Source organism: Arvicola amphibius, chromosome 7 (assembly GCF_903992535.2).
Source record: "Arvicola amphibius chromosome 7, mArvAmp1.2, whole genome shotgun sequence".
Classification (NCBI taxonomy): domain Eukaryota; kingdom Metazoa; phylum Chordata; class Mammalia; order Rodentia; family Cricetidae; genus Arvicola; species Arvicola amphibius.
In genome coordinates this window covers 51,220,584-51,248,146 of record NC_052053.1, presented here as the reverse complement: position 1 = coordinate 51,248,146, position 27,563 = coordinate 51,220,584, and the positions used below count along the sequence as shown (strand labels likewise).

Below are 27,563 nucleotides of genomic sequence, written 5' to 3'. Positions count from 1 at the left end.
GAAGGTGGGGTGGGAAGAGGCAGGAGAAAGCTTGTAGTGGTGCACAGAGGTGGAACGGTACTGGTGGCTGGTGCCAGCCTCTGGTGGTCCTGGAGGTCTGAGCCAGCGGCTCTTCCTTGAGGCGCTGTGTTTTCCTCGTGGACATACTGAGTGAACTTGATTTGGAGAAGGTTGCAGTTGGAATTAAGCCCACCTGTTGGTACTAGCTTCCCGGGATCTGGAGGCTGAGAGGCCATGGAGGTCTTCAGGGAAGATGTCAGTCTTCCCCAGAGCGCCTCTTACAGATTTCCTCATGCTCCGTGCACAAGTCAGGGTTAGGCGTTTCTTAGAGCATGCCATGGTATCTGACATCCAGAGCCCTAAGCTCAGAGCTGTGGGCTCACCTCAATATGGGACAAAGAGCAGGTGGGCTCACCTGACTCTGGGACTCAGAGATGCTACATCAGATGAGTAAGACCATGTTGACAATGTCACTTAAGAATGCACACAGGCAAGGCTGTTAAGAGAAAGTTGATTTTGTGCTAATTAGAGGTCTTTCCATAGACAGTGCTAGTAATGAACATTTGCCTTTGACTGGCAGAGTGTTACTGATATTTTTATTTATGGAAGCTGTGTAGACACACCCTTTTGGGTCTGGGCCTACAGAAACTGAGGTGCCCTGTGGGAGCCAAAGAATATGTGGCCAATAAGGAACTTGGGATCTTGGTTGAGCTTAGGACAGGAACATGGGTGCCATAGGGCTACTAGCTGAAGCCAATGGCATGCGTGTATCTACTACACCAGGCAGCAGGATATAGGAGGCAAGCGTGGACAGTTCCAGGTAGGGCTTGGAGCCTGCATCAGAAATGAGTACCTAGAAGATCCTGGAAGATAAGGACAGTCGGGCAAAGACACGGCCCTGTAGAGAGATTCAGGGCACAGTGCGGGGCCATGGCGTCCCAGTCAGGAGTTGACATTGCTGGAGGAAAGATCAGTGGCAGGAGAGCAGGGCATGCAGGAGGGGGAGGGAGGATAGTTGATGATATTCTGCTGTGGAGGAGAAGGAAGGGGGGCTGAAAGAGATGGGGTGTGTGGCCAGGCATCTGATAATATTGAGTGAGGCTTAATGTACACTCACATGCAGCAGGAAGAGAAATGAGAGTGGAGGAGGTTGAAGATTGGTGAGACCTCTGGGAAAGCTGAATGGTGGATGGGGCCAGGTTCTTTGACCTCCTAGAGGGAGACCAAGGAGGCCAGGAGAACTGCAGGTGGCACAAGTTTCTTCCTCACAGTTTCTCTTTTCTGTTGGACTCAGGGAATGTGCATGAGGGAGAGCAAGACCCGGAAGACTGCTCTTAGTCTCCTCCCACACCCTCTTGACCTCAGCCCAGGGCCAGAGCTGGACAGCCAAACAGTCTGTAGATCTAGGGCGTTGGCAGGACCATGTGCAACCTTGGCACATCCAGGATTTAGAGCTGCCAGACCTTCCCAGCCTCAACCCAAACCCTTTTTCCCCTTAGAGCCAGCCTTGTCTCCTCTGGTCAGTGTTAACCTTAGAGCCAGCCTTGTCTTCTCCGGAGAGTGTAAAGTTGATCACAATCATCTTGGTTCTATAGCGAGAATCTTTTTAGACCTTAGTGACTGGAAGAGTGTTGTTCTGTTCCTTCACAGGTTCCTGCATTCACACAGGTGAAATCTCTTGTAATCCTGCAGGGCCAAACATGGAAGGGGAAGAGTGCCAAGGAGTTGGCCCAGAGAGTGTTGTAGTGTAGATAGAGCCATCTGATTCCACCTGACATCTTGATAATCTTTCTGTGCTGAGGGTGAGGTTCCAGTGCCAAGGAGCTCAGACCTTGTTCCCTCAAAAGATACTCCAGTGCCTGCTGTGGGCCAGCAGTGTCACTCCTCAGGGATGGAACCAGTGTGTAGGACCTTGGTTACAGGGTGGGGGGCTGGGATTCAGAGTGAGGCCTCTCTACTTGAGGCTCTTTGCTCAAACCAGGCAGTCAGAGCACCTCTCAGACAGTGTTTCACACTGCTGAGGTTTTAATTTGAAAGGTGCCTAGTCTTCTAGTGTATAAGGCTCCCTAGAGAATTGCCAATCCTCCATAATAAAACAACCCAGCAGTGTTCAAATGTAGGTCTCAGAGACATTCAAAGTAAATAAATTCAGGGGCAGATGTGTGACGTGCCTGCCTTGACTATTGACTGTATGACTTTGGTGAAAAGAGATCTAGAAACCATTTCAAGACAGTAGTGGGAGGAGAGAAGGAAGGGGGCATGTGGTGTTGGAGCTGATGCTGAGCACAGCTCCTGCAACACTCCCTCCAGTGTGTACCCCCACCACTGGGGGAAGACATTTGTGTCAAGTGCCCACATGGTCTAGGCATCCCATGTCCTATGTCCTATAAGAATAGAAGTTCTACAAAGATAGATACCATACCACTGGGGTGTGGACAGCCAGGATTGGGGTTGGTTTTAACTGTGGATCCATGCCACTTATCTTCCAGGTGTCTTCCCAGGTAGTCATGGTGCAAAATAAGAACATGTAGTCTGAACTAAACGTATACATACACATGCATATACACGTACATCCTTCCCAAGCACACACATTCACACACTTCCTGCTACAGGTGTTTATTTTTGGATGCAGGGAAAAATATGGAGGGAAACACCATCAGTCAGAGACTGGACACTAAACAGCCTAATCCCTAAATGTTGTTTAAATGCACTGGTTTTATATTTGATTATAACACAGTTTATCAGCATTGACATTGGGGGTCCTAGGAGAGAGAGGCCTTTGGTTTGACAAACTCTAACAGGGCAATAATATAATATATGCTTAATGGTGTGTGTGCACAGTGGGAGAGTAAATTCCATTGAGGTGGGTGAACTGTGTGCTGGAAATGAATACAGGTACACATTTCTCACAAAGTGCAGACAGCAAACAGGTGAACCTACAGCACTGAGATTGACTCAGGTGTGAGTCTGAGAAGTGGAGTCACAGCATCCGTTCAGGAGAATGAACACAGCACCTCTTGTTAAAATGAGGTGTGGTAGTGATTTTTATGAGAAACACTGTAAGAAGGGCCTGTGCATTTGCTGCCTGCCTGCATGGGTGCTACCTGTTCATCTACTCCAGTTGCATCTGTCAGGTGCTAGTGTTTGCTAGTTTATATCACTGCCTTCAGACTTGGATCTAAAATTGTGAAGCTGAAATAGACTTGACCAGGTCCTAGCTCACTGTCCTCATGGGGGTGATAGTAGCTGCTCACAGATGTGAGGCAGCCAGGAAGAGGTGTGTCTCAATTCCTGGTTGATCTTCAAGTATCCCCATATCTGGGCAGTTCATCTTTCAGCCAAGCAGGCCACAATTTGGTTACAGCCGGCTTCCCAAATGTGCCTGGCTGGGACTCATCACTGGGTCCTGAGGTGTCCTGATGAATGCTTGCTTCAGACATAACTGTCCAGCCAGCAAGTTTTTCCTTTGTCTGTTTTCACCTTCCCAACATCTGACTTCTTGATACATGTTTGTTCCAGCTGGTTGACAGCCTATTCTCACTGAAAATCCTTAAAATGTTCCAGGTGTGTACTTTAAAAAAGTTGCTAATGAGGAAGAGGCCTGGTAGGAATCAGAAGGTCTTAGAAGTATAGGTTGAGAATGTCGTCCCCGCCCCCATTTCTTCTCTGTCAGGGCATCCAACAGCACAGGCTGGAGATGCTGGGCCTTTTCGTGATGGCCTTGCCTTGGCCTTATAGCCTCCAAGTTGTCCCTGGTGGTTCCTAGGTTTTTGGCCCCTTATTCAAGGAGTTGAAATAAAGGTTGACACAGATTACAAAAGCGGCAAGGAAACTTTATTGGGTCAAAATAATGTTCACTACAGGAAAAGACGTGCTGTCAAGAGTGACAGTGTCTATGCGAATAGGGGGCTCAAGATCTCTGATTATTATTTGGGGCTTCCTTTTATGGGGTTCAAGAGAAGGAGTTTGGTTGCTAAGGGCTGTAGCATGGGTGGTTCTCTGTTTTGACTGGCAGGTTTACATTATGTAAACTTTCATTTATTGTACATGTCTTTTCCCATAATGCATCTGATTTTCGTCGTATGCCTGCTTAATTATGCACAGGCATGGCATGGTAAATACAGGATAGTCCCCAAAAGTTCACTTAGAGGACACAGTTTGCCTCAGGTACTTAAACTAGTTCAGGCTGGATTGGGCCACCAGCCTCATACCTGGATATAAATGAAGTATGATTTAATACAATTTGTTTGTCTAATTGTTGTTAAATGGCAAGAGAAACTTACGCTGTTGTTCAAAGAAGGGAGCACTTGCAGTTCAGTGAAGGTAGGCACTCTAGCTTGCTAGCAGGTTACTAGGTAGATTATTCAAGAGGGATGTGTACAGTACATGCAGGTGTGAAGTCTTGGGTCGTCGGGCACAATATTAAAAGAGGGGCATGTGCACAGCCCATACCAAGTGGAGTCCTGGGCTGCTGAACTCTAACCTGTGCTTGCCTGCTTCTACATGATCACACACAGTTGCTCCTGTTGTCCACACAAGAGCTAGCCTTGGTAACATCTAAACCTTAGCTACTTTGATTCATCAAACCACACTGCTAAACCTTCTGGGAAAGTGGATATATGCTTCCACACTAGTGATAATTTTCTCTTTGGTCTCTTTGGAGGTACAAGAGATGGAAGGGGTCAGCTTCAGGAAGGAATCCCAGGAAATCCCAGAAGTATCTCTGGTTGTTGAGGGCTTGGCCAAAGATTTTTCCTTATTACAAGAATGGAGGATATCATGTGAACAACAAAATGTGAGATTCCTCAGCTAGGTTTTAATTTTCAGCTAGCCTAGAGCCCTGGAGCCATGTCCAGGACAGGGTGGGTCCTACAGGTTTAAACACTTACACCCCTTCTCAGACAGTCTGCGCTATAAGAAGGCTTCTTCTCTTGGTCCCTAAGAGGCTGACAGAATGACAGTAGTAAATATTTTGGCACAGAAATCTTGGGAACTTGAAGCAGAGTTATAGGGGAGAGTATTCCATGTCTCTGCTGTTCCCCCGAGTTTGCCTGTGTGTATCCTCACCTCAGACCCAGCCCTCTTCCTCCATCTGCTGAGTTTAGGTACAGCCAAGCTTCAGCCCTGCCCACGTCTGTGCTTACCTTACAGCCAGATGACTGTGTATTTTGCATCCTTACTGAATTCCTGTTGACACCCACTCTGTGCTTCTCAGGAATTGGCCAGCTGCGGATGGAGTAAGAAGGAGAAACACAGTCTTGCCCCTAACGTTGTGGCCTTTACCCGGAGATTCAACCAGGTAAGCAACGTCCCTGCAGTGTTCTGTTCTCATGGCAGGTCACTGTACCTGTAGCCCTCAATCCAAGCTTCTTGGCCCTGGGTCCCAGAGCTCTTTCCTGACCACCCACTGCCATCCATTTATCCATTCAGTCTGGTTCACAAAGTGAGTAATAACATACCTTTCCTGTGCTGATGCCACCGTACAGAAGCTCAGGTTCTGGGAGGTCAGGGGCGGCGGGGAATCTAGCCTCTGCTTTCCCTTCTTGCCTCATTTCTCTGCCTCCTTTCTTCTCCAGGCTCCAGCATCCTGGCCTGCCCTCTCTGCCATATCCATGTCCCAGTAGGCCCCTGGTTCCCATGTCCTGTATTCTTGGCCCAGGACTCTTCTTTCCTGCTTAACTCTAAGTCAGATCTTAGCCTGAGCATCACTTCTGCAGGGAGCAACCAGCCTGTCTGAGGTCTCCCCATCACACATCCCCTCATTTCTCCATGTGGTCCTCAACTCAACTGTTTTTGTTTTGTGTGTCCCGAGGTCTCTGTGAAGACTTTTTCCTGTTCATCATGTCACTACTACCTTCTCAGTGTTAGGCTTGTGTGTAAAGGGCCCTCGGTGAACAGGTGAAGCAGTGAGTGGGGCTGTCAGGAGATGCTTCTGGAGTTGCTCCTCCTTGTGTCCTGACCCACCTGGCCCCACTCTCTACGCCGACTTGGTCCAGCTAGCACTCTGAAATATCTCTTAAACTGTGTGAAGATGTGTCACTGTGATGGGTTTAATAAAGAGCTAAATGCCCAATAGCTAGGCAAGGTAGTGTGGTAGGGCTTCTGGGCAGAGAGAGAACTCTGGGAAGAAGAAAGGTGGAGTTGCCAGCCAGACACGGAGAGGAAACAGGAGGTACAAGATGGAAGAGAGGTGACCCCATGTGGCAGAACATAGTTTAATATAAGTGGATTAATTTAAGTTATAAGAAGAGCTAGTTGGGAAAAAGCCTAAGTAAGCTAAGGCCAGGTTTTCATAATTAGTAATAAGTCTCCAGGTCATTATTTGTGGGCTAGCAGTCCAAAGTTAGTCCAACAAGAAAGCTTGCTATATATATCCAGGTAAGAAGAGCTACCTGCCGCCTGCAGTGGAAGATATGGGCTCCTAGGAGCAAATGGATCAATTGAAGGGACCAGTGCTTCTGATTTCTGCACCAGAACCTCCAGAGCGTGTACTTTGATAGTAAGCTCCCTCAGGTTCCTTTTGCAAAACCAACCTCCATAGTGGATTCCTCTCAGTGAGCACAGTGACTAAAGGCTGCATTATTGTGTGACTGACCCTCTGGGTGCTTGGGGTCTCAGTTTCAGCTTTCAGAAATGCCTGGCCCTGTATCTCACTGTTGCTCAACCACTTCAGCCATCTGCAGCCTCTGCATTCGTCCATGGACGGCAGAAGCCTCAGGGTGGCACTGACTTGTAGTCTGAAGATCAAAGCTGGGCCTGGCATTGTTTGTTTGTTTGATGAGGTGTGATAGGAGCCAGGAACAGCATAACTACCTCTGTTCTTGGGGGCTTCACAGTTTGTTTAAATAGAGAAGTGATTTCTTTTCTTTTTTTTTTTCCTCATTTTTTTTTTATTAAAGATTTCCATCTCCTTCCCTCCTCCTCCCCCTTCCCTCCCCTCCCTTCCACCCATACCCCCACTCCACCCCTCTCCAAGACAAAGAGCCATCAGGGTTCCCTTCACTATGTTAAGTTCAAGGTCCTCCCAGCTCCCCCTAAGTCCAGGAAGGTGAGCAACCAAACTGACAAGGCTCACAGTGAGCCCGTCCATGCTGTAGAGTTCACGTTCATTGCCGTTGTCCTTGGTTTCTCAGTCCTCCTCAACTGTCAGCCACATTCAGAGAGTCCGGTTTGGTCCCCTGTTCCATCAGTCCCATTCCAACTGGACTTGGTGGTCTCCCGTTAGATCTGTCCCACAGTCTCAATGGGTAAACGCACTCCTCACGGTCCTGACTTCCTTGCTCATGATCTCCCTCCTTTTGCTCCTCATCGGTTCCTTGGGAGCTCAGTCCGGTGCTCCTATGTGGGGCTCTGTCATTTTCTCCATCCAATGCCAGGTGAAGGTTCTATGGTGATATGCAAGATATTCATGAGTATGGCAATAGGATCTGGACATTTCTGGCACCCTCTCCTCAGCTGCCCAAGGACCTAGCTGGGGGTGTCTTCCTGGACACCTGGGAACCCCTCTAGAGTCAAGTCTCTGCCAACCCTAGAATGGCTCCCTTAAGTAAGATATATAATTCCTTGTTCCCATATCCACCCTTCCTATATCCCAACCATCCTATTCCCCCAAGCTCTTCCCATCCTCCACTTCACACTTTTCTCGCCCCATCCCCCCCTCCCCCCATCCCACCCCACTCCTATGTTCCCATTTTTTGTCCGGCAATCTTGTCTACTTCCAGTATCCAGGAGGATAACTATATGTTTTTCTTTGGGTTCACCTTCTTATATAGCTTCTCTAGGATTTCTGTATTGAAAATCTTTTCCTTTCAAACTGAAAAAAGGAAAAGAAGTCCGGTGTAGTGGTGCCACCTTTAATCCCAGCACTTGGGAGGCAGAGGCAGGTGGATCTCTGAGTTTGAGGTCAGCCTGGTCTACAGAGTGAATTCCAGGACAGACAGGACTACATAGAGAAACCCTGTCTCAAAAACAAAACAAAAAAGGAAGAAGAAAAGAAAAAGCCAGATGTGTGCACAATGTCAGACTCATAGTTTCCTTAACAAAACTCTTTGACTGGGAGCCAACCCCACCTCTAGGCAGCCATGGAATTCACAGAGGGTGGGTCCTTGGGGACACTGTAATCTGCTTTACACAGGGGTGCCAGGTCAGCTTGGCAAAGTCAGTATAGCTGTGTGGCAAACAATTATATTGTGTCCACCCAGACCAAGTGGTGCAGTGATCCAGATGCTTAGCCATGTCTTCTCAAGCAGAACGCTCCAGGAAGTGCAGGTCATGGAGAAGCAGAGCTTCTGGACATAGCCTGGGAGCTTTGGCTTGAAAACTGGACAGAGGCCAGCCTTGGCCCACTGCCGGTACTGCTGTCTTTGGGATGAGCTCACTGGTCCACTTATGGGTGGACTTAAACCATGTGAAGATGAGACTCCTTATCAGACTCCAGATAAGATCTGGCAGCCCACTGACCTCTCTGAGCCTCAGTTTCCTCATCCGCACCCAGGAATAGCAGCAGCACCCACCTTACAGAGCTGTCGTAAGGGTAACAGGAAGTCTGGCAGTAGTAGGCTTCAGATATTTCAGAGGGGTTCTAAGAAAAAAATCTGAAGATCAGAAGGCTAGAAGGATTTGCTGGAGGATTTGGGACCCAGTACAAGTTTCCTGCTCAGTTTACTTGCTCCTCCATGGGGTCTGAGTGCCTCAGGCTTTACTCACAGAGTAGCAGGATGGTAGAGCTCATCCAGGCTCACCCAAGGTCTGTTGTGTCTCTGCCCCATGAAGTTTATCCTGGCCTTCTGTGTTACTAGGAGGACCTGACAACATCACAGCTGAAGCTACTTCTAGAAAGTACACATACATGAATTGCATTTGCATTGGGGGCTTGGTGCTGCCCTGAAGTGTGTGCAGGGAAGCCAAGTTTGAGCCTTAGCCACTGCTTGTTAGCTGTAGGATATTGGACTGGCTCTGGCCTCTGCACTCATCTAACTCATGGATCATCTCAAGTGGGTTTTGAAGATGAAATGAAAATGAGAAGCTGTCCTCAACCCAGAGGAAATGATTCATTAGCTTCAGAAAGTCAATGCTGTGGCTAAAAGCACCTGGTTAAAAGGAAGGTAAAGCAAAAGCGAGGGACTGAAGCTTAAGAGCATGTCAGGCCAGCAGTGTGTTCAAGGGGGACTTGGAAAAATGAGACCAAAACTGAGGACTACTGATGTTTGTGTGGGCAGAGGATGAGGCTCACACATGAGACTGGGTGAAGGAATCTAAGAGCAGGAAGAACATTCCAGAAGGGCAGAGTCTGGAAGTGCACTTCAAGAGTGAGGTAACAGAGCTGGTAATGGGTCCATAGGTCTTAGCCACAGGCAAGCAGCAAGACACAGAATCTACGGAGTGAGCAAGTGTAGGTGATGCTGTCACAGCATCTCTGAAGATGGAGGGAGGAAGGAGGAGGAAGTGGCAAGTCCAGGAAGGTGGTTGTGCTTTTTTTCTGAAAAGTGGGCAGATCCTTGAGGATGCTCGTGCCTGAATGGACGGGTGCAGGAAGCTAAGGAAAGCCAGAGGTAAGGAGAGGCAGGGAATATGTGGTACAGGCCTGGAGGAGGTGGGAAAGGGGAGTTCCTGGAACATCTTATGGTGCAAGATGCTGTCACAAGGGAGACACAGCTGCAGGCAACCTATAGGTACAATGCAAGGCCTGTGGCTTATCTTCCTCTGGGAAAATGGAGGCAAAGGGGGAAATGGGGTGGAAAGCTTGCTGAGCATGTAAGCCTGTGAGAAAGTCCTAAGCACTGACAGTGGCCCAGGTGAGAGAGCGCACAGCACATAGACTGTCTCTGCTTACCTGGGAACATGACAGGACATGTGGGCAGTCTGTCCGTGCACACAGGCTGGAAGGATTGGGGCAGGGGCAAAGGAACTTTAAGCAAAGAAGGGGCAGGAGTGAGTGACAAATTACGACAGCAGTCTGCCTCAGAGGGAAATGGGCTCCAGGCTCCGGGGACTGAGTGAGAAAAGGGGAGAATACGGACTAGAAGACTGGAGGTTTGGGGTCTGTGGTGAGAGCATAGGATTTTTTTTTTTTTTTTTTTTTTTTTTTTTTTTTTTGCTGTTGGACAGCCCTAGACAGTAGGGAAGGAGGTGACAGAAGGGGCTGGAGGTGACAGTTGCTGCAGTCAGAGTGGTCCAAGGATGTGAGGTCATGTTCATTTGCAGAGAAAGGTGAGATTTGGCGACAAGAGGAAGACAGTGATCCATCTGTGTACATGTAGAGGCCAGAGGCTGAGCTCAGATGCCATTCTGTAGGTGAAATCTTTCTCTTCCTTCCTCTCTCCCACCCACTTGAGACCAGATCTTTCATTGGCCTGAAACTTACCAACTATGCTGGTCGGTAAGTCCCAGCAATCCTCCTGTCTCAGCTCCTCACAGCTGCTCCCAGCTTTTTATGAGGGTGCTGGGAACTTGAATTCAGGTCCTCTTGCCTACACTGCTAACATTGTTACCACTGAGCCATCTCCCCCAGCCCACTATTCTTAAACCAGGGCTTTCCCTTTTCTCCCCCATTTGTTTTTTGTCTTGTTTGTTTTATTTGTGGATGACTAACTGCGTAGAGTGCTTTGTCTTCACAGTCATTCTTTCCCACTCATCTGCAGGACTTCATTCCCAGGGGTGTCCTAGTACACTCCTGCCAACCGAGTGCTAGCTATACAGCCAAACATGTTACAGCAATGTCTCTATGTATAAAAACTTAATTAGTTTCATGACCAAATGGTCTTTTCAACATTTCAAAAATTAGGGTAAGTATTCTATTAACAGGTAGAATAAGGAAAAAAAACATATAAAATCCAACATTTATACATGATTTAAAAAATAGTCAAATTAGAAAGGGGCACTTCTTTGACTTCCTAGAGAATTCCACAGCAACTGTAAGCCTGGATGATCCTGATGGTAAGCCACTGGCTCTAGACGATGTGCTCTCACACTGGTCCTGTGAATACTGCCACAGACATCCAGGAACAGTAAAAGACATTCTGCTGAGAGAGAAAGAAATCGAGGTAACTTTATTCATAGTTGACATGACTGTCTATAGAAAATTACAAAGAAGCCATTTTTACAAACTCATGGCACTAATGCACAAGCAAGGGACACAAGGTCATTCACTGCACAGAAGAGGTTGCCTTAGTTATACTAGCAATGAAGAATTGGGATCTGAAGGTTGAGAGCACTGTTTGTAATAATGCCAGAATCCAAACAAGATTTAGGTGTTTATTTTTATAAACTATGGTTTATATGTTGAAACCTATAAAGCCCTGAATTGAGTAACCAGAGTAGATGTTAGGAACAGGGAGAGGCTTCGTCTTCATGGATGAAAAGACACGGTGTCATTACGACGTCAGTTCTTAGGTTCAGTGCTGTGTGTGAGATCCAACAGACACATTCCAAAGGTTGTGTAGACTGACCAGAGGCCTGCAATACCCAGTGAAATGCTGGAAAGGAGAAAGCACTGCAGAGTCACTGCTGACAGAAGAGCAGGGGCACCTAGGCCAGTGGGATGAAATGTGTGACGAGAGTGTGCTGGGGCAGCTGAAGAGTGCACTTGCTGCATGTTTGTGTGCATGCGCATGTGTGCAAGTGAATTTAGATGCAGACTTTAAGCCTTTCATAAAAATTAACTCAAAATGGGTCAGATATTCAGATGTAAACTTTTAGCAGAAGACATAGGCCGGGGATCTCTACGCCCTTGGATTTGATGGTGAGCTGTTAGAGACCAAAAGACAACCTGTGAAAGAAAAAAATTAGTGAGTTGGCAATTTATTAAGACTAAGATACTTCCTTATGCAAAAGGCACATTTAAGAGAATAAGGATAGATATAGACAGTGCAAAGCGCTTGTCTCAAACAGTCCTCTCTGAAGACTCCTCAGTAGTACAGATGCATCACCTTGAGTAGATGCTCAGTGTCCATCACCAGGAGCACGGAACAACCACAGCTCCCAGTGCATCTGAACCACAGCAGAGCCGCTGAGGACCTGGGGCAGTACAACTCATTCAGTGTTGGGGATGCAGGATGGCACAAATGTGGTTCAGCAGTTACCCTCATGCGCTGACCTAGAGGCTCAACCCCCCCCCCCCCACACACACACACACTAGAACAGCAGTATTCATGTTAATAGTTGTCTGAAATGAAGGACCTAAGATGTCTTCAGCAGGGCATGGGCAAACACACTGGATAGTATTTACATAAAAGTAGAAGGAGCTATGAAGTCACATAGACACGGGCCTTTTCAATGTGTATTTCAAGGTGAAAGCCAGTGTAGAAGACTATCTCTTCTTTCTTTTCTTTCCATGACATTCTGGAAAAGGTAAAATTACAGAGATGAAGTCAGCAGTTGTCAGGGGATTGAGAAGGAGAGAGGCCTGAGTGGGTGGAGCACAGGGAGTTTCTGTTGACAGATTTTTTTTTTTTGGTACCATAATTGAACTCAAGCCTTTTCCTCGCTTTACCAGTGAACCACATCTTTAGCCCAGATTTGTATGTTTAAGAGGGTAAGGCAGTTCTGTATAGGGTAATGGTGGATACATGACAGTATCTTAGTGAAAACTCACAGAACATTATAGCACCAAGACCTCAATACACACAAACTAGAAACTTCAACTTGAAGATGGAAGGCCCCTAGAACAGATGCAAAACAAAAGAATAGTGAGTACGTAGCTCTGCACATGCTTACTTCTTTTCGGAGGCATAGGGAACAGTTGCTGCTCTGAGTTAGCTCTGGAGTTATGTGGGGCATAATTCTGAAGCTGGAAGCACACAGAAGCACTGTGTCCTATCCAAGTGCTCTTCAAGCTGGTTGACAGCTATGAAATAGTGCTGAAGGATGTGTGCTGGCACTGGATGGCTGAGGTGTGGATGGCAGAGCCTGGGAGCATGTTTCTCTCTCTGGAGTGGGAAGTTACAAACAAGCAAGGGGAAAAGCTAGAATCCATGTGCTAATGGTAGAGTTGGGGATAACAGTATAAATTCATGTGAATTTTAAAGATGCTTACAGTGCAGCAGTGGTGGCGCACACCTTTAATCCCTGCACTCGGGAGGCAGAAGCAAGTGGATCTCTTGAGTTCGAGGCCAGCCTGGTCTACAAATACACTCAAACATACACACATGCATGCGTACAGGTATGCACGTGCACAGAAACACTCAAAAGCCCATGTGCTATGCACACACATGCACATTCAGGCATGCATGCACACATAAAAATACACTCACATGTTCACATGCACACACATGTTTGTATATACATACATATCTGTGCATATGCAGGAGCATACATACACACTCTTTCTCTTCCTTGCTCTTTGAGGAGGTTGAGAAGCATCAGTAGTCTATTACCAGCAAACTAATCTCAGAACTAATCTTGGTTTTTCTAATAGCATCATCTAATGAATGGAACCAGAATTCCATGGAAAAAAAGACTGATTTTAGAACGGGGAACAGAATGTGCACATGATTGACCTGTAACATTTATAGTATTAGAAAGTGAGGAAACATACAAACCAACGAACCAAAACACAGCTGGGGTATGGCAGATGTGGTGGGGCCAACTGAATGCTAGGGATAAATGGGTAAAGTGGGAACAGTTGGAGCCACAAAATAAATAACACAGCATGGGACTACAAAACAAAGTTTCTTTTTTTTTTTTTTTTTTTTTCCTCATGGTTTATTTTTTTTTATATTTAAAAATTTCCATCTCCTTCCCTCCTCCTCCCCCCTCCCTCCCCTCCTTCTCCCCTTTCTCTCCCCTCCTTCTCCCCCTTCCCTCTCCTCCCCTCCACCCATACCTCCCCTCCCTCCCTCTCAAGGCCAAGGAGCCATCAGGGTTCCCCACTCTATGCTAAGACCAAGGTCCTCCCAACTCCCCCCAGGTCCAGGAAGGTGATCGACCAAGCTGAGAAGGCTCCCACAGAGCCCGTCCATGAGGAAGAATCAGAGCCCAGAGCCATTGTCCTTTGCTTCTCAGTCAGCCCCCGCTGTTGGCCACACTCAGAGAGACGGGTTTCTTTAAGAATCCACAAGACCATTCTGCTATAAGTAATGATCAGATACATAAGTGATGAGAATAGATGTGTGTTCCATACAGTAGGCTCTCAATGCATGCAGTTGCTTGTCCTCAGGAAGGAATGAAGCATAGCTCCATTCAGGAGAGTAGCTGAGCATAGCTCTAATCAGAAAGAGTGGGAAAGCATAACTCCAGGAAGAGTGGGCAAACAGCCGTTTCTTTCCAAATTGTGATGGACAGAGGGATCAGAGGCCACATACTGACTTGTACCTCGTTGGGCTTTGAATTATATCATCTTTATAAGTGTTCACAAACTTGGCCTGTGGTGGCACTCGGGAGGCAGAGGCAGGCAGATCTCTCTGCGTTGTGGTCTACAGAGTGAGTTCCACGTTCTCCGCCTCATCTGACATACCCCAACTGTCTTGAAAAACTAAAAAGTAAAAATAAATTAATGCTCACAAAATGCTTCTGTATCTTATAGGGTAAATCTTTTAAAAGAGAATATACCTTAAATATGTAGATGTGCACATTCAAGTTGTTCTTCAAAATATTCTTATTTCTACTCCCCAGATCAATTTATAAATGTGCCTCTTCTCTCTGCTCTTGTTTCTCAAACAGTAGCAGGAAGAGGGCATAAGTCCCAGTGGAGAGATGAGTAAAGGACCCAAGCAGGCAGTGGTACACATGGCTAGGGATGCAGCTCAGCTGAGTGTTTATCTAGTGTGAAGAAAGCCCTGAGTTCAGTCCTGGCACCGTTATCCCAGATCTGAGGTGGTGGTGCACACCTCTTATCCCAGATCTGAGGAAGTGGAGGCAGGAGGGAAAAAAGATAGAACAAAGAAAATGCCAACTAAAATCTACAGAAAAAGCTACCTGGATGGGCATGAGGGAAGGGCAGAGCACAACCGCGAGCTGCCGTCTAGTGCACTATGCAAGCGGAGAGCAGTGATTGTAATTGGTCGAGCCCTGTTTGAGAACACAGGTCCATTTAAACTTAGCGGCAGATCCTTGGTGGCCAGGTTCTTTATATATGCTTTTCTACATACACTTTTGTTCAATCCACCTTCCAAGAGCTTGTCCTAGGGCCTTAATAAAAACTCTATAGAAACATGTCTGAAGGTGTTCACCATGGTCTTGTTTATTACGGCAGAGCTCTAGTAGTGACCCCACAGTCAGGTGAGTGGAAACATGATGGTGACGAAATTCTTGGGTGCTGAAAAAATCATAGATAAATACTTACCATTTCTAAAGCTGCTTGTGATATATTCTTAAAATTTACTAGTTTTAATTAAAGCCAACTATGGGTGGTAGGTGTGGGGGAAAAGACTAGGGCACAAGTCACAGTTTGCCATTATTGGTCTGTGAATCTGAGCTTGCATATGACCTCTGTCTTTTGTGCTTATCTTTGCTTTCTTCATCTGTTAAATTTTATAGTTAGAGATTAAAAGACCATGCACTTGTACCCTTGCATGTCTTTCTTTTTTGTTTCTTATAAGCTTTATTATAAGATCCCTTGCAAATAAATAAAAACATCATGCAACAAAATTAGCCAGATCCAATATCTATAAACTGGATGAACTTCTCCACAGCCAGAATAAGACATTTATATGAAAGCTGTGGAACTTGACGTTAGACTTTGTATTTTCAGCATCAATTGTATCTTAATACTTATTTATCACCAAGACCAGAAAATCCACAACAGAATTAGAACTAGAAAGACAGCTAGCATTCCACCCCCTTTTGTAACTCCTATTACCTGTGCCCTCATTCTATGAATGTTTGTAGCCTTTCTTACTTTATTTTCTTCATGTTATACTGTAACCACATATATATTGATTTACATATATTACGGTCTAGATTGTGTCTAGAGAATATATGATTCTCACTCAAAAAGGTATTTTTAAAATATATATTTTTGCACTCAAAAATAGATTCATTTCTCTTTTTTAAAACACACTAACAATTGTATAGACTCTAAAGAGAATTCAGACAACTGCATTTCCTGAAATACATTATTCCCTCCTAGGCAGTTTCCTGACCCCACCCCCAGCAGAAAGGGTCATTATTTTAAATAACAATGTTAGCTCCAACTTTTACTTAGAACTCTTATTAGATTCTTAAATTTGTAACTGTAGTTATTTACAAAATTACCTGCATGTTTTCTTACCTGCCCCCATCTACACCTGCATCACTGCAGCCCTGTCCAGACTCCCACCTCACAGACCACTGCCTGAGTTCTAGTGGGTGCCCATGCTTGATGGGGATTTCCTTTGTCACTCCACTCAGAATCAGGCTCCCAGCACTGGGTGGTGTCCTCGATCCATCTTTTCCTGCCCGAGCACTGAAGTCTGGTAGTTCATATCTGGTCGTCTGTCCTCACTGCTGGACCACACGGCCCTCCTCCAGCCCCACCAGCCACTTGGCTGTTCTGAGTCATGGCATACACAGTGACACCTCAGTCCTGCCTCCCATCTGTCAGGGCCCCACACTGCAGTTCCCATGCTCTGAACTGCAGCTGTCACTACAGCTGTCCTCCAGTCCAGATTGGAGGGCTCTGCCTCTTCTGGTTTCTTCCAGCAGTCCGGATAAGAGGACTTATAGTGTCTGGTCCCTGCACACAGTAGGGCTTCATGCAACTCTGTTGAACTGACTGTTGCCTCGGAGCCTCTGCATACTGGGTGTGCAGGTCCCTTATCTGCTCCTTCCAGAGCCAGACCAGGAGAATGTGTGAGGTTTTGGTAGACAAGAATCTGTTAGTTACACATAAGGAACATCACACTTGAGATTATGTGGCATAGAAAGTGCACATCTTAAATATAAGCTTTGCAAGTTTCTGTTTGGTGCCCGGAATAAGCCCAGAAGCGACTGGTAAACATTTGAGTCTGAACTTAATTTTGACAATCCCCTGGAAAAAATGATTCTACAGAAACCCAGACGTGATCTGCAGGCCATGACTAATTACACTGAGACAGTATTTCCGTGATGCTCCTGCTTAACAAAATGGCCAATTGCTTATTCTCAGCATCTCTTGCTCTCTATCTGTAACACAGCAGTATTTTAGTCAGGAGAAGGTGTGTTCTTGTGCAGCAAGCTTGCTTTTTTTAACATCCGGCTGCCCTTCACCGTTTCTTCCCTCGTCAAGAGAGTGGTTCCCGCATCTCACCCTGTCTCACTGTACATGTGGCTGTGTTGTCTGTGCACAGTCTCTCCGCCACACTCTTCTGCACACTGGGACACCACTGTCCTGACGCTAAGAGGCATAAACGAGAAGCACTGAGCTCCTCCCAGCATTCCTTGGCTGGCTGCTTTCTGTTTTTCCTCTGGTGCTGTGAGTGAGCCTCATGCTGATAGACAACTTTCTTATTGCCGCCAACAGACTCAGGGCTCAGGAGGCCATGTTTGCATAAAGTTCTACATCAAAGCTACCTTCATGGCTGACCCATGCCCCTCCAGAAGATTCATGCCCCTCAGGCCTAGTGGGACTCTGTATCTTTTGTTATTGGCAAGCCTCTTTTAGAAAGTAAAGTTTGTTGCAACCGTGCAAATATCTGCAAATCCTCCTTGCGTTGAGCTTGCCTGGAGTGTGGACTTAATGGAAGGCGTCATCAGTAGACACTTCTCTTTGTCTGAACTTCTGTCCACATTTCCGATGGTCCATCCATTCTATCACCCATCTTCTCCCCACATCTTGATCCTCCTTGAGGCACCTACAGAAGCACTGGTGTGTGTAGTGGGGTCCAGCACTGCCCTGCATGGGAAGGACAGTGTCTCTTCCTCTGATCCACACTGTGTGTGCTGGAGGAGGCAGGGCAGACATGGGGCCCATCTGGGCATGGGTGCCACAAGGAACTGCCCCCCCCCCCTCGTGTGACCCTAGGCTGTGCTCTTAAAGCTGCCTGGCCTCATGGAAACCCTTCAGTGATGGTGGGCAAAGGGTGATATGGACAGTCTGGCATCTAACCACTTCCTATATGTGTGTCTGTGTGTGTGTATTTGACTCTACAGGTCAGCTTTTGGGTTGTACGAGAAATTCTAACAGCACAGACTTTAAAAATAAGGGCAGAAATCCTGAGCCATTTTGTGAAAATAGCCAAGGTAAGCTGTTTGTTTATTTCTCAAAATGTGTTTCTCCAGAACTTTGGCAGATGCTTTGTCTTGGGCCTTCCAGACAGGGAGAACGGGGGTCCCCATCACGGTGGAAGGCTGTGGCCTGACCTCTCCAGACAGCCATTTCTGATATTGACTTGGCTGTTCATGTGAAAAATATGCTCCCCTTCTGATCTTATAATTCTACGGCCAGTAATTCCCTTTACTTGGACTTCCAGTCTCTGCATGTGGCCCAGTGGTTTCCTGGAATCCATCCATTCTCCTTTGGGTTTTGCCCACGCGGGGGGCTCATAGATTGTAGTTAGCCCCAGTGCTTTTGATCTAGTCATGTCCTGTACAGTTGTATCAACAGGGTCCCTCACACCTATTCTGAGTGAAAGCGTGGATCAGTCGAGCCCCGCTGATAGGCTCTGTCCATGCTGCTGATCAGGGTTCACCTTTCTCCTCCTCTCTTCTCATCTCTGACTGTCAGGCTGTGTTGGGCCTTTTTCTGGACCACTGTCATGCTCAGTAGCAGTACCTATTCCCCTACCTGGGCCTGCCAGGCTCACCTTGGTAGCATTGTTGTACCTAGTTCATGGCTTCCTTCCAGTGCACATGACCCTAGAGCGAAGCTGTCCTGGACACAGGCCTTGGGTACCGGGTTGTGTGACAGCTGCTGTGCTGGTGTGACCGAAGTCATTGTTCAAGGCTGTCATTCCATTTGCACAGTGGGAAGGGGCGGTGAAGAGAGACGAAGTGTCCATGCTGAGGGCTTCAGCTAACCAGTGGAGCAGGACTCACAGTCACACACACCCTCAGGGAAGCTGTTGTGCCTCCTGTCCGCAGAAGGATAAGCAGTCTTTAACTCTGTCAGGGTCAGAGCTCACCATCCCATGGAGTCTCTGGGAACACTTGGGATTGGTGCTGTTTTTCATGCTGCTTGAAAAGGATGCTGGGCATGTTCCAGTCCTCATAGGGCTTCTGTTTGAAAATGAGCATAGTCCCAACCTAAGGAGCCCAAGTGACCCCTCCTTAATCTCTGCCCCCTTCCTTACTGAGGAAGGTCATGTTGGCTGTGTGCCATGTATGTCTTGGATAGGCCCCCCCTCCCTCCCTGAGTGTTGGTTTTCCAGTCTGTAGAGGAGAAAGGGACAGGTTAGATAATGCCCTAGAGGCCTTGCCACTGGGATGAAAGTCTGTGGCCGGCACAGCAATTCAGATACACAACTGAAATCTCCCTGGGAGCATCTGTTCTTACACACAAGAAATAATCATGGAGTGTTACAAGATGTCTGAAGTGAAGCACTCAGTTTATGTGGTTAAGGCCCTGCTTCCAAGTAGGAGTAGAGCAGTAGGGGACAGGCCAAAAGGCTTTGATCAATTGATTTATCTCACTACTGTGCTAGGCTTTGTGCAAGGTGCAGGTGTGGGGTGGTAGACAACACTTCACCCATGTTCTCTCACAGGACACACGAGAACATGGTTAGGAGAGGAAGGGCCACCTGAGGCTGAAGGTACTCAAGACAGTGAGGGAGGGAGTGGACATGAGCCTTCCAGATAGGGAAGACAGGGACCTGCCCAGCTGGGCAGTTGGCATGTTTGTCTCAGGTGGCACAGGTACCATAGTCACCACCCTCAGTTTAACTCTAGGGCACTGAAATGCAGAAGGCCTGGGTAACTTGCCAAAGGGGCACAAGAAAAAGAAGCTGGGATTTTGTCCAAGGCATCTTCTTGCTAGGTCAGGCTTCACTGCTCACCTCAGCTAAAAAGACAAGAATAAAGACTATCGTCTTCTGCTGCAGCTCTGCTGAGTCTCTTTCTGTGGCCCTCTATGGTAAAGAGTCTGAGACTGAAGTGACACCATATGTCCTCACTCATTTGGGGCCTGGGAATCCTGAGCCTTGCTTTCCCAGCTGAGAACCATTGCACAGATTGATAACGTCTTCCCTGGTCTCTTTCCCATCCAGGGTTAAGGTAAGCACTGCAGAAGCTGCTGATGCTGTCGGCACATTGGGGTCTTCTCACAGAAGCCTGCCTGTTCAGGGTCAACTATAAAAACAAAGGCATTATCCAGTCTTAAGCCTTGCTTCTATCCAGCAGTCAAACAAGTCAGATTATGAAAATTGGCAAATTTTTCAGATGGGGACTCAACCTTCTGAAAAAATAGGAGGAAAAGAGCATATGTTTCCTATGAACTTCCTAGGACTATATTTTCTGTGTGAGATATTTTAAGTGTAACTGAATTTCATAAATATGACAACATTTGGCAACACTCAAGCATGTTTTTGTTCTGTTGTCTATGGCAGCAAAATAATATATTCCATATCTTTGTGTTTCCCAGAAACTTCTAGAACTCAACAACCTTCATTCTCTCATGTCTGTGGTGTCAGCGTTACAGAGTGCTCCCATCTTCAGACTGACGAAAACTTGGGCTGTAAGTTAACCTCCCTCAGCCTGTCCTTGCTGAATGTCTGCATGCCTTAAGCCCTGAACTTTCTCTCACTGGGTATGTGCTCTGCTAAAGACAGTCATTGTGAACTGAGGAGATAGTTCCTGGGTATCTCCACAGCCCCAGAGACCACAGCCTCATCTGGCTTCCAGGGCATGAGGAGGGTGCTCAAGTGGCTGGGTTTGGAAGCCCTCAACAGATCTTCCTGGACCTGTCGAAATATCTATGCTGGCCCGCCTCAGCATGTGACTTCTGCCCTTGGGTTGGCCAGTTTTTTTTTTTTTTTTCTTTTTTGTCTTTGGCAGGCTCCAAATTGCCCATGAGAAGGTCTGGGGATTGATGGCTTGCAGCTGCCCTGGGTCACTGGCTATATAGATCAGAGTTCTCTGGAGAAACCTGTGACCCTCATGTAGGAAAAAATGATTTCTTTCCTTTTTCTTTCCTTTTTTTTCTTTTTTATCCTGAGGCCTTGGATAATTTCAGCTCAGAGGTGGAGTCTGATAGTTATATAATTGAGTCTGTAGGAAAGTTTTTCTGCTGTAAAAATACTTTAAAAATATCTCAGACCTCTTTATCCTCCTTAGCTGGCATGGTGCCTGACATGGGAGAAGTAACTGCTATTTCCACAGCTCATTAGTATTTACCTCCTGGCCTGCCTGCTCCAGGGTCTCTCATAGGGGCACAGCCCAGGCCTTTCAAGACCTGTTTATGTCCCAAGAACTGACAGAACTGTATGGAAATGCTACACATGTTTCTTCAACTCATTTCCAACCTTCTTTTTGCTAGTCTGGGGCTGGACTCTGTTTCCTACTTGGCTGGCTCAGGGCCCTTTAAGATGTGTAAGATTTATGTTGTAGGCAATCTAAAATGGGCCCTGCTTCCAGTTGCAAGATACCTGGCCATAGCAGAGAGGTGAGAGAAATGTTAGCCTGGAGTCTGGGAACTAGGTTTTCATTCGTATACCATTCAGAATCTGGGCCTCCTTTCCCATTCATGCTCTGTATAGTTGACTTGGAGTAGTGGGTTTATATCAGTGCTTTGCAGAACCCCTTAGGTCCTTACATTGTCTTAGGGACCATCTGGAGCTTCAGGAGAGGAGTGAAGATGCCAAACAGATGACCCAGCCTTCACTAGAGCCGCCTGTTTGTATATGGGGCTTCTGAGTGAATTGCAGATGAGCCCTGGTTTTGGAGTCAAAGCAAATTTGGAAGCTGCTGTCTCTGCAGTTGCTGCCAGCCTTGTGGTTCTAAGGCCATTGGAGCAGTGAGGCTTTTTTTAGAAGGTTTTTTGGAGATACTTTTTAAAATGACTTTTCCATTGTTGAGACGCTGTTATTGTTTCTTGGGCTACTGGGAGCCCTGCAGGCACCCAGAGGACTGACCTTCAAATCTTGTATGCATTGACCTTACTATGAACAATGTTATGACTTGGGGTGGGAGGTAGGGGCTCGAGCTTCTTGGGGAGGGATGAGCGAGTAAAATGATAGGAGTAGCTGGGGCTAGTTTCAGGTTCTCCACAGAAAGTTGACTTCCTCAGGGACAAGCAGAACTCTCAGGGAAGCTTCAATGTATCCCAGAGGGTGCTGTCTGCTGCTGGGGCTGTGGACAGTGTCAGGTCAGAGTAGCATTAGGACTCTGTGGTTTGTCAAGCACAGCTCACTGGACTGGACCATGCACTGCAATTTTGAATCTATGCTGTGATGAAAATGAGCCCCCGTACTTGGGGATCCTGGACCAAGCAATTACCTAGGACTGCTGTCTCTGCCATCTTTGGGTGTGTGCTGACAGAATGCAAAGAACTGTGGTTCCATCCTACCAGTGATCAGGAGACTTGGGGCTGCAGTCATCTCTTTTTCTAAGATATCATCCCACTGTGTCTAAGGGCTGACAGCCGGGCTGCTTCCTGAGCCAAGATAGAATGTAGCAAGACATAACATTCTAGAAAATAGAAATGTCAGGGAGAGAAGGCTGTGAACACTGCATGGATTATAGCCTCAGGATTCCCAGGTCGTTGGGGCATGGGGTGGTTGGTTCATTTTTGGAAAAGCTACCACCTGGCCTTGCTTTAGATCTGTTCCCTGCCACTCAAATGCTTTGTTGATCCAAGGGCAGCCTTGGTACAGAGCATTGGTGAACAGTGAGGCCCAAACCCTTCCTCTTCCCCTCTCAGCTGTTGTCCCCAGACTCTGTGGAAAAGATGATCCTCTGTTATAGCATGTGATAGAGCATCCATGTGCTCTGCAACCCTGCCTGCATCCTCCTGCATTCTTCTATCTCTGGTGCCACCCAGCACACACTTGTCTGAACTATCTTGTCCTTAACAGCATTCTCCTTTGCTGTTGGTGTTTGGTTATGAGATTGGCATAACCAATCTTGTATTGATTGAGCTGGGACCACAGGATAGCCCATATATCTGGTGCTTTCATGGTCCTTGGTTTTGCAAAAGAAGAAACTGAAATGGGGTGGCCAAAGATCTCAGAGATGATAAGTGTCAATACCAATGGGACACAGCCTGGTCCTGTTGAACCCTATAGTATGGGGTGGCCCACTGCGTGGACACCTGTGATGGCGGAAGGTGTAAAGACACCAGGCCAGTGCAGGTAGGACTATACATTGCTTACAAAATGCGCTTGAGAAATGTGGCTGGCCCACTGCATATGGCTGGGTCACTGAGCATGTTTTGCCTTTAAGTGTTGTCCGTGGGAGTGCATTGAAACCCCGGATATCTTGGAAGCCTAGATGGAAGGTGTCAGTGTCCAGGCATGAGAGGAAGCCTGCTGCCTGGCTAAACTATGTGGGTGACCTTTAATACTGGCCAGTCAGGCCATAACTAGGCCAGGGTAGCCTGTGAGCTTGCCCACAGAAAGAACTGACTGAGGCTGAGCATAAGCCTGCACACAATAGGATCTAAATAAATGGTGGCTGGATCCATAAATGGAGTCATGGTCAGCCTGGAAAACACAAAAGCAGTGAGAGATTTATTCCAGAGGTGAGGCCACTTTGGAATATTGCTGCCTCAAAGCCGTGAGGCCTAAGCAAGAAGCTGTTCCAGCCAACTCTGTTTTCCCAAGCAAACAGGAAATCAGCTTGTAGCTCTCATTTATTCTTCAGATGAGATGCCCATCGAATGTCTCTTCAAGGTTCAGGCCTCGTGCTCATGGCTTTCATGTCTTCTGGGAAAGATATGCACCGTTCTTGGAAATTGGCACAGAGCTATCAAGAGATGTTGGTTGAATGCAGGAATGATGAGCAAGGAGCAGTGAGACAGGAGTAAAATCAGACTATAGCAGGTATGGATGGAGAAGACACTCAGGGGAGTGTCCCACATGAGACCCTTTATGTCAAGGCTTGAATGATGGAAGCAGGAACAGCTACAGAGGAGAAGGGATGGGGATAGCTGGTGCCCAGGTATACAGGGAGAACTCAGTGTCATTAAGGGACCTGCATGTCAGTGTGACAGGGCTCATCCTAGGATAGAGGCCAAAATACCATTCTAAGTGCACAGAAAGTTTTTTTTAATAGGAAATGTACACAATCTATTTACTTAGTGTTGCCTTTTGTGTTCTTTAATCACCACTACTAATGTGTAGAAAACAAATTAGGAGACTTGGAGACAAAGTGGGGCTGGAGAGATGGCTCAGCGGTTAAGAACTGACGGCTCTTCCAGAGGATCCAGGTTCAATTCACAGCACCTACATGGCAGCTCACAACTGTCTGCAGCTCCAATTCCAGGGGATCTGGCATCTTCACAGACATACATGCAGGCAAAACACCAATGCACATAAAATAAAAATAAATAGATCTTTAAAAAAAAGTGGGGAGGAGACCAAGACTAGAAACCAGGGCCCCGTTAGTGGGTGAGGACAGAATTCAGGAACTAAGTGGTATAGAGTGTGGCAGGAATCAGAGAACAGAGTGATACAGTGTGTTCTGGAGAGAGTCCTTTGAAGTACTGTGGCTAGATTGTTGAGGGAGGAGAGGGTAGAAGAGGCAGCCCCAGGTTTAAGTCTGAACAGCTGGGTAGCTGCCAAGATCTCCTTTATAACCAGAATGATCCTGGGAAGAGACTGGCTTATTCCTGAGAGTTTTGGGCCATGGGATTTGGGGTCTAAAGTGTCGGGGAGTCACCCATTACATTCCATTTGCCACATGAACGTTCTACTTGGCTTGTCACATGCCCAGCTTCTCTCTTTCCTACTAAATGGGTCCAGAGTTTGACTCTCTCTTGCAGCAGCAGAGTGACCACAGATGTCCTTGACATGGAGGAGACCACTGCTGCGTGGGGCCTGATGCATAGGCTGTCACCTGAAGGGCACCATACAGGACCAGCATTCTCTCTCATGTCCAGTGAGACAGGGTCATTGAGTGTTGCACTACAGAGGACAGTTCCTCATCTAGACCTAAAGCCACTTGGCAGACATCTGATGCCAGCAGATGTGTGGCATTCATTCCCATGCTTTGGCTCTGACACTCGTTTGTTCAGGAAGCGCTGCTGCTCCCTGTGTCTTTAGAAGCACTATCGACAGCTCCCTGTGATATGGTCGAGGAGGCTGGGGGGAGCCTGGCTACCAGTTTCATATGGCTTTGAGCCTTGCTTTATATGGAAGTTAAGCCAGGTGAAGCAGATGAGGTGGAAGGCCAAGGAAGGCAATAGTGGAAGCCCCTGGTTACAGCTCCTGACACTGTGCAGGAGCCTGCCTGGAACTGCTCTTCGAAGTTCTACATTGGCCCTGAGGAAGCTCACGCTTCACCCTTATCTGCCAGACAATGCTGCAGCATTGGGCACCGCCCATCCTCTATATCCAAAAGACCTTTCTCCCCAGGCTAAACCCCACTTCCACTCTCTGACAGCTGACTTCTTTGGTGACCGTGGCTGTGGAGGTTCAGTGCTTACCTTACTGTTTCTTTCCTTGGGTGAATATACCAGCTTGGGGAGCTTCAGCTGTCCCTGTGCCATCCAAGCCCAGACTTCTCTCCTGATCCACTTACCCACTGCAGTGCCTGCTCCATCCAGCCCTCAGCTCTTGTTGTCCTTTGACCTCATGTACTCTGCATGTCTGAAGACAGATGACTCTAAGAAAGAGACAAGAGTGCCAGGACGCTCTCTTCACTGTGTTTTGGACCTTTGGGCAAGTAGTAGCTGAGCTAATAATACGGAATAAGGCCTTCCTTTCCTGTCTCCTGCTATACTGTGTGAACAGTGTTGTATAAATTATAGCCACGCTAACACACCATCAAGCAGAGCAACACTGCAAGCCAAGAAAGAGAAGTCACCATGGGCTAAAAATAAAGGGAAGAGTCTCTGCTTGAGTTAGAGTGTCGTCAGTATATGCTCACAAGTGATGCACCTGGGGTGTAGCTCATGGACACCAAGACCTAACAGAGGTTTTTTTTGTTTTGTTTTTTTTTTTTTTTTTTTTTTTTTTACTACAATGACACCAAACACCAAATGGTTTTACTCTTCCTTCAAACCTCAAGATTTAAATCAGCCTTTTCTGGCTCATCATCTGTTTCCCCCAGAACCCCAAGTCATGTCCACAAGAAAGGCAGGAACTGGCCAGAGAAGTTTTGTGCTAATATGGCCACAGTGAGCTCATTCTTCCCTTCCATTAGTATTTGCTGTTCATGTTTCTTAGTCTGTGATTGGTACCTTGTTTGCAGGTTGAGTTGAAGTAGCCGAGAAAGTAGAATAAGCCATCAAAATAGTGGCCATGTGACCTGGAATGGCTGTGACCCTGACCAAGTTAATTAATAGCAAACTTTGCCAAAACGCAAGTTTCCCTCCCTCCCCTACGTTTCTATTCTTATCCAAAGCAATACCTCCTGTATTTAAACCAAAATGCTGTCCCCCTCAAATATTCCTCTGTGTTCCTGCCTCCAGGCCACTTCTGCCTTCTGTGGCTTCTGGAACCTCTCCAGGCCCCCTTCCTCACAATGGCTTTGCTAGCTCCCTTCTGAGCCTCTTGAAGTGTGCACCTTCCATGCATCTGCAGGCCTTTTCAGTGCTCAGCCCTGCTGAGCATGTAGAGTGTTTACTCTCAGACCAGCTCTGCAGCCCAGGGGAGTCCTTGGGAGTGAGTGTCAGGAGGTAGACCTTTTTGTCTCCCAGTTCTACATTGGAGTCTTATGGGGACTCTCTCGTGAAATTGCCGTGAGTAGAATAAAATAAGTAATAAATACATGATGAAAATTATCCCATGAAAGTATAAGTATGGTGTGTATGTAAACATGTCTGTAACTGTGTATATGTGACTGTTAAAGGATTATTTTTCAAGATAAAATCCTGATTCTTAGAAATGTATATTGAGTACTTGCCAAAGATTTGCTTTAATTCTGAATTAAAGAGAAACCAGTAAGACATAGGAACTGCGTTACTGAAGCCAGTAGACCGCGCATTCACAGCCTAATCAGAGTGCTACAGGCATTTCAACGTGGATGTCAAATTCATCAGGATTTCCAGTATGATTGTCAGTGGTATCCATGAGACAAAACTTACTTTCTGTAGACAGAAATTTGTTTATATGGCCATTTTTATAAGTTAATTTCTATCTGTACTCAGGCAAAGGCGAACAGCACAAATACCACTACATTTCAAAGTCCAGCTTTTCCATAAACGCTGTCCATTGTGGCTGATGTGTGGCACTGGTGTGTGACTTGGCAACTTTTTTGTTTTTCAGGAGTAGATACTAAATAGCTAGAGGTTAAAGAAAAAGTACTTTTTAAAAATTTCTTCAGTTTAGTTCCTTGCTGATTCCACACTGAGCTCCTGCATCCACAGGCAAGCATTCTTCCTATGTCAGCCAGTGGTAGATACTGGAATTGAAGTTGAATTTGGAGCCTTTGTTTCTTTGTTTGTTTGAGGGTTTTTCGTTGTTTGTTTTTCATTTTGTTTTCTTGTTTTTCGAGAAAGGGTTTCTTTGTGTAGCCTTGGATGTCCTGGAACTAGCTCTCTAGACCAGCCTGGCCTCGAACTCACGGAGAGCCAT

At 46.7% G+C, this 27,563-nt stretch overlaps 1 protein-coding gene across 8 annotated transcripts in view; it reads left to right on the top strand.

Annotated features, from left to right (window-relative positions):
- Ralgps1 (Ral GEF with PH domain and SH3 binding motif 1) overlaps positions 1-27,563 on the top strand; it is a 225,037-nt gene that overhangs the window by 72,590 nt on the left and 124,884 nt on the right. For all 8 annotated transcript variants that reach the window (XM_038336143.1, XM_038336145.1, XM_038336144.1 and 5 more), the window contains 3 exons: positions 5,216-5,299; positions 18,046-18,135; positions 20,471-20,563. In XM_038336143.1, coding sequence (XP_038192071.1) covers positions 5,216-5,299; positions 18,046-18,135; positions 20,471-20,563 — 267 coding nt within the window. The remainder of the gene's footprint in view (positions 1-5,215; positions 5,300-18,045; positions 18,136-20,470; positions 20,564-27,563) is intronic.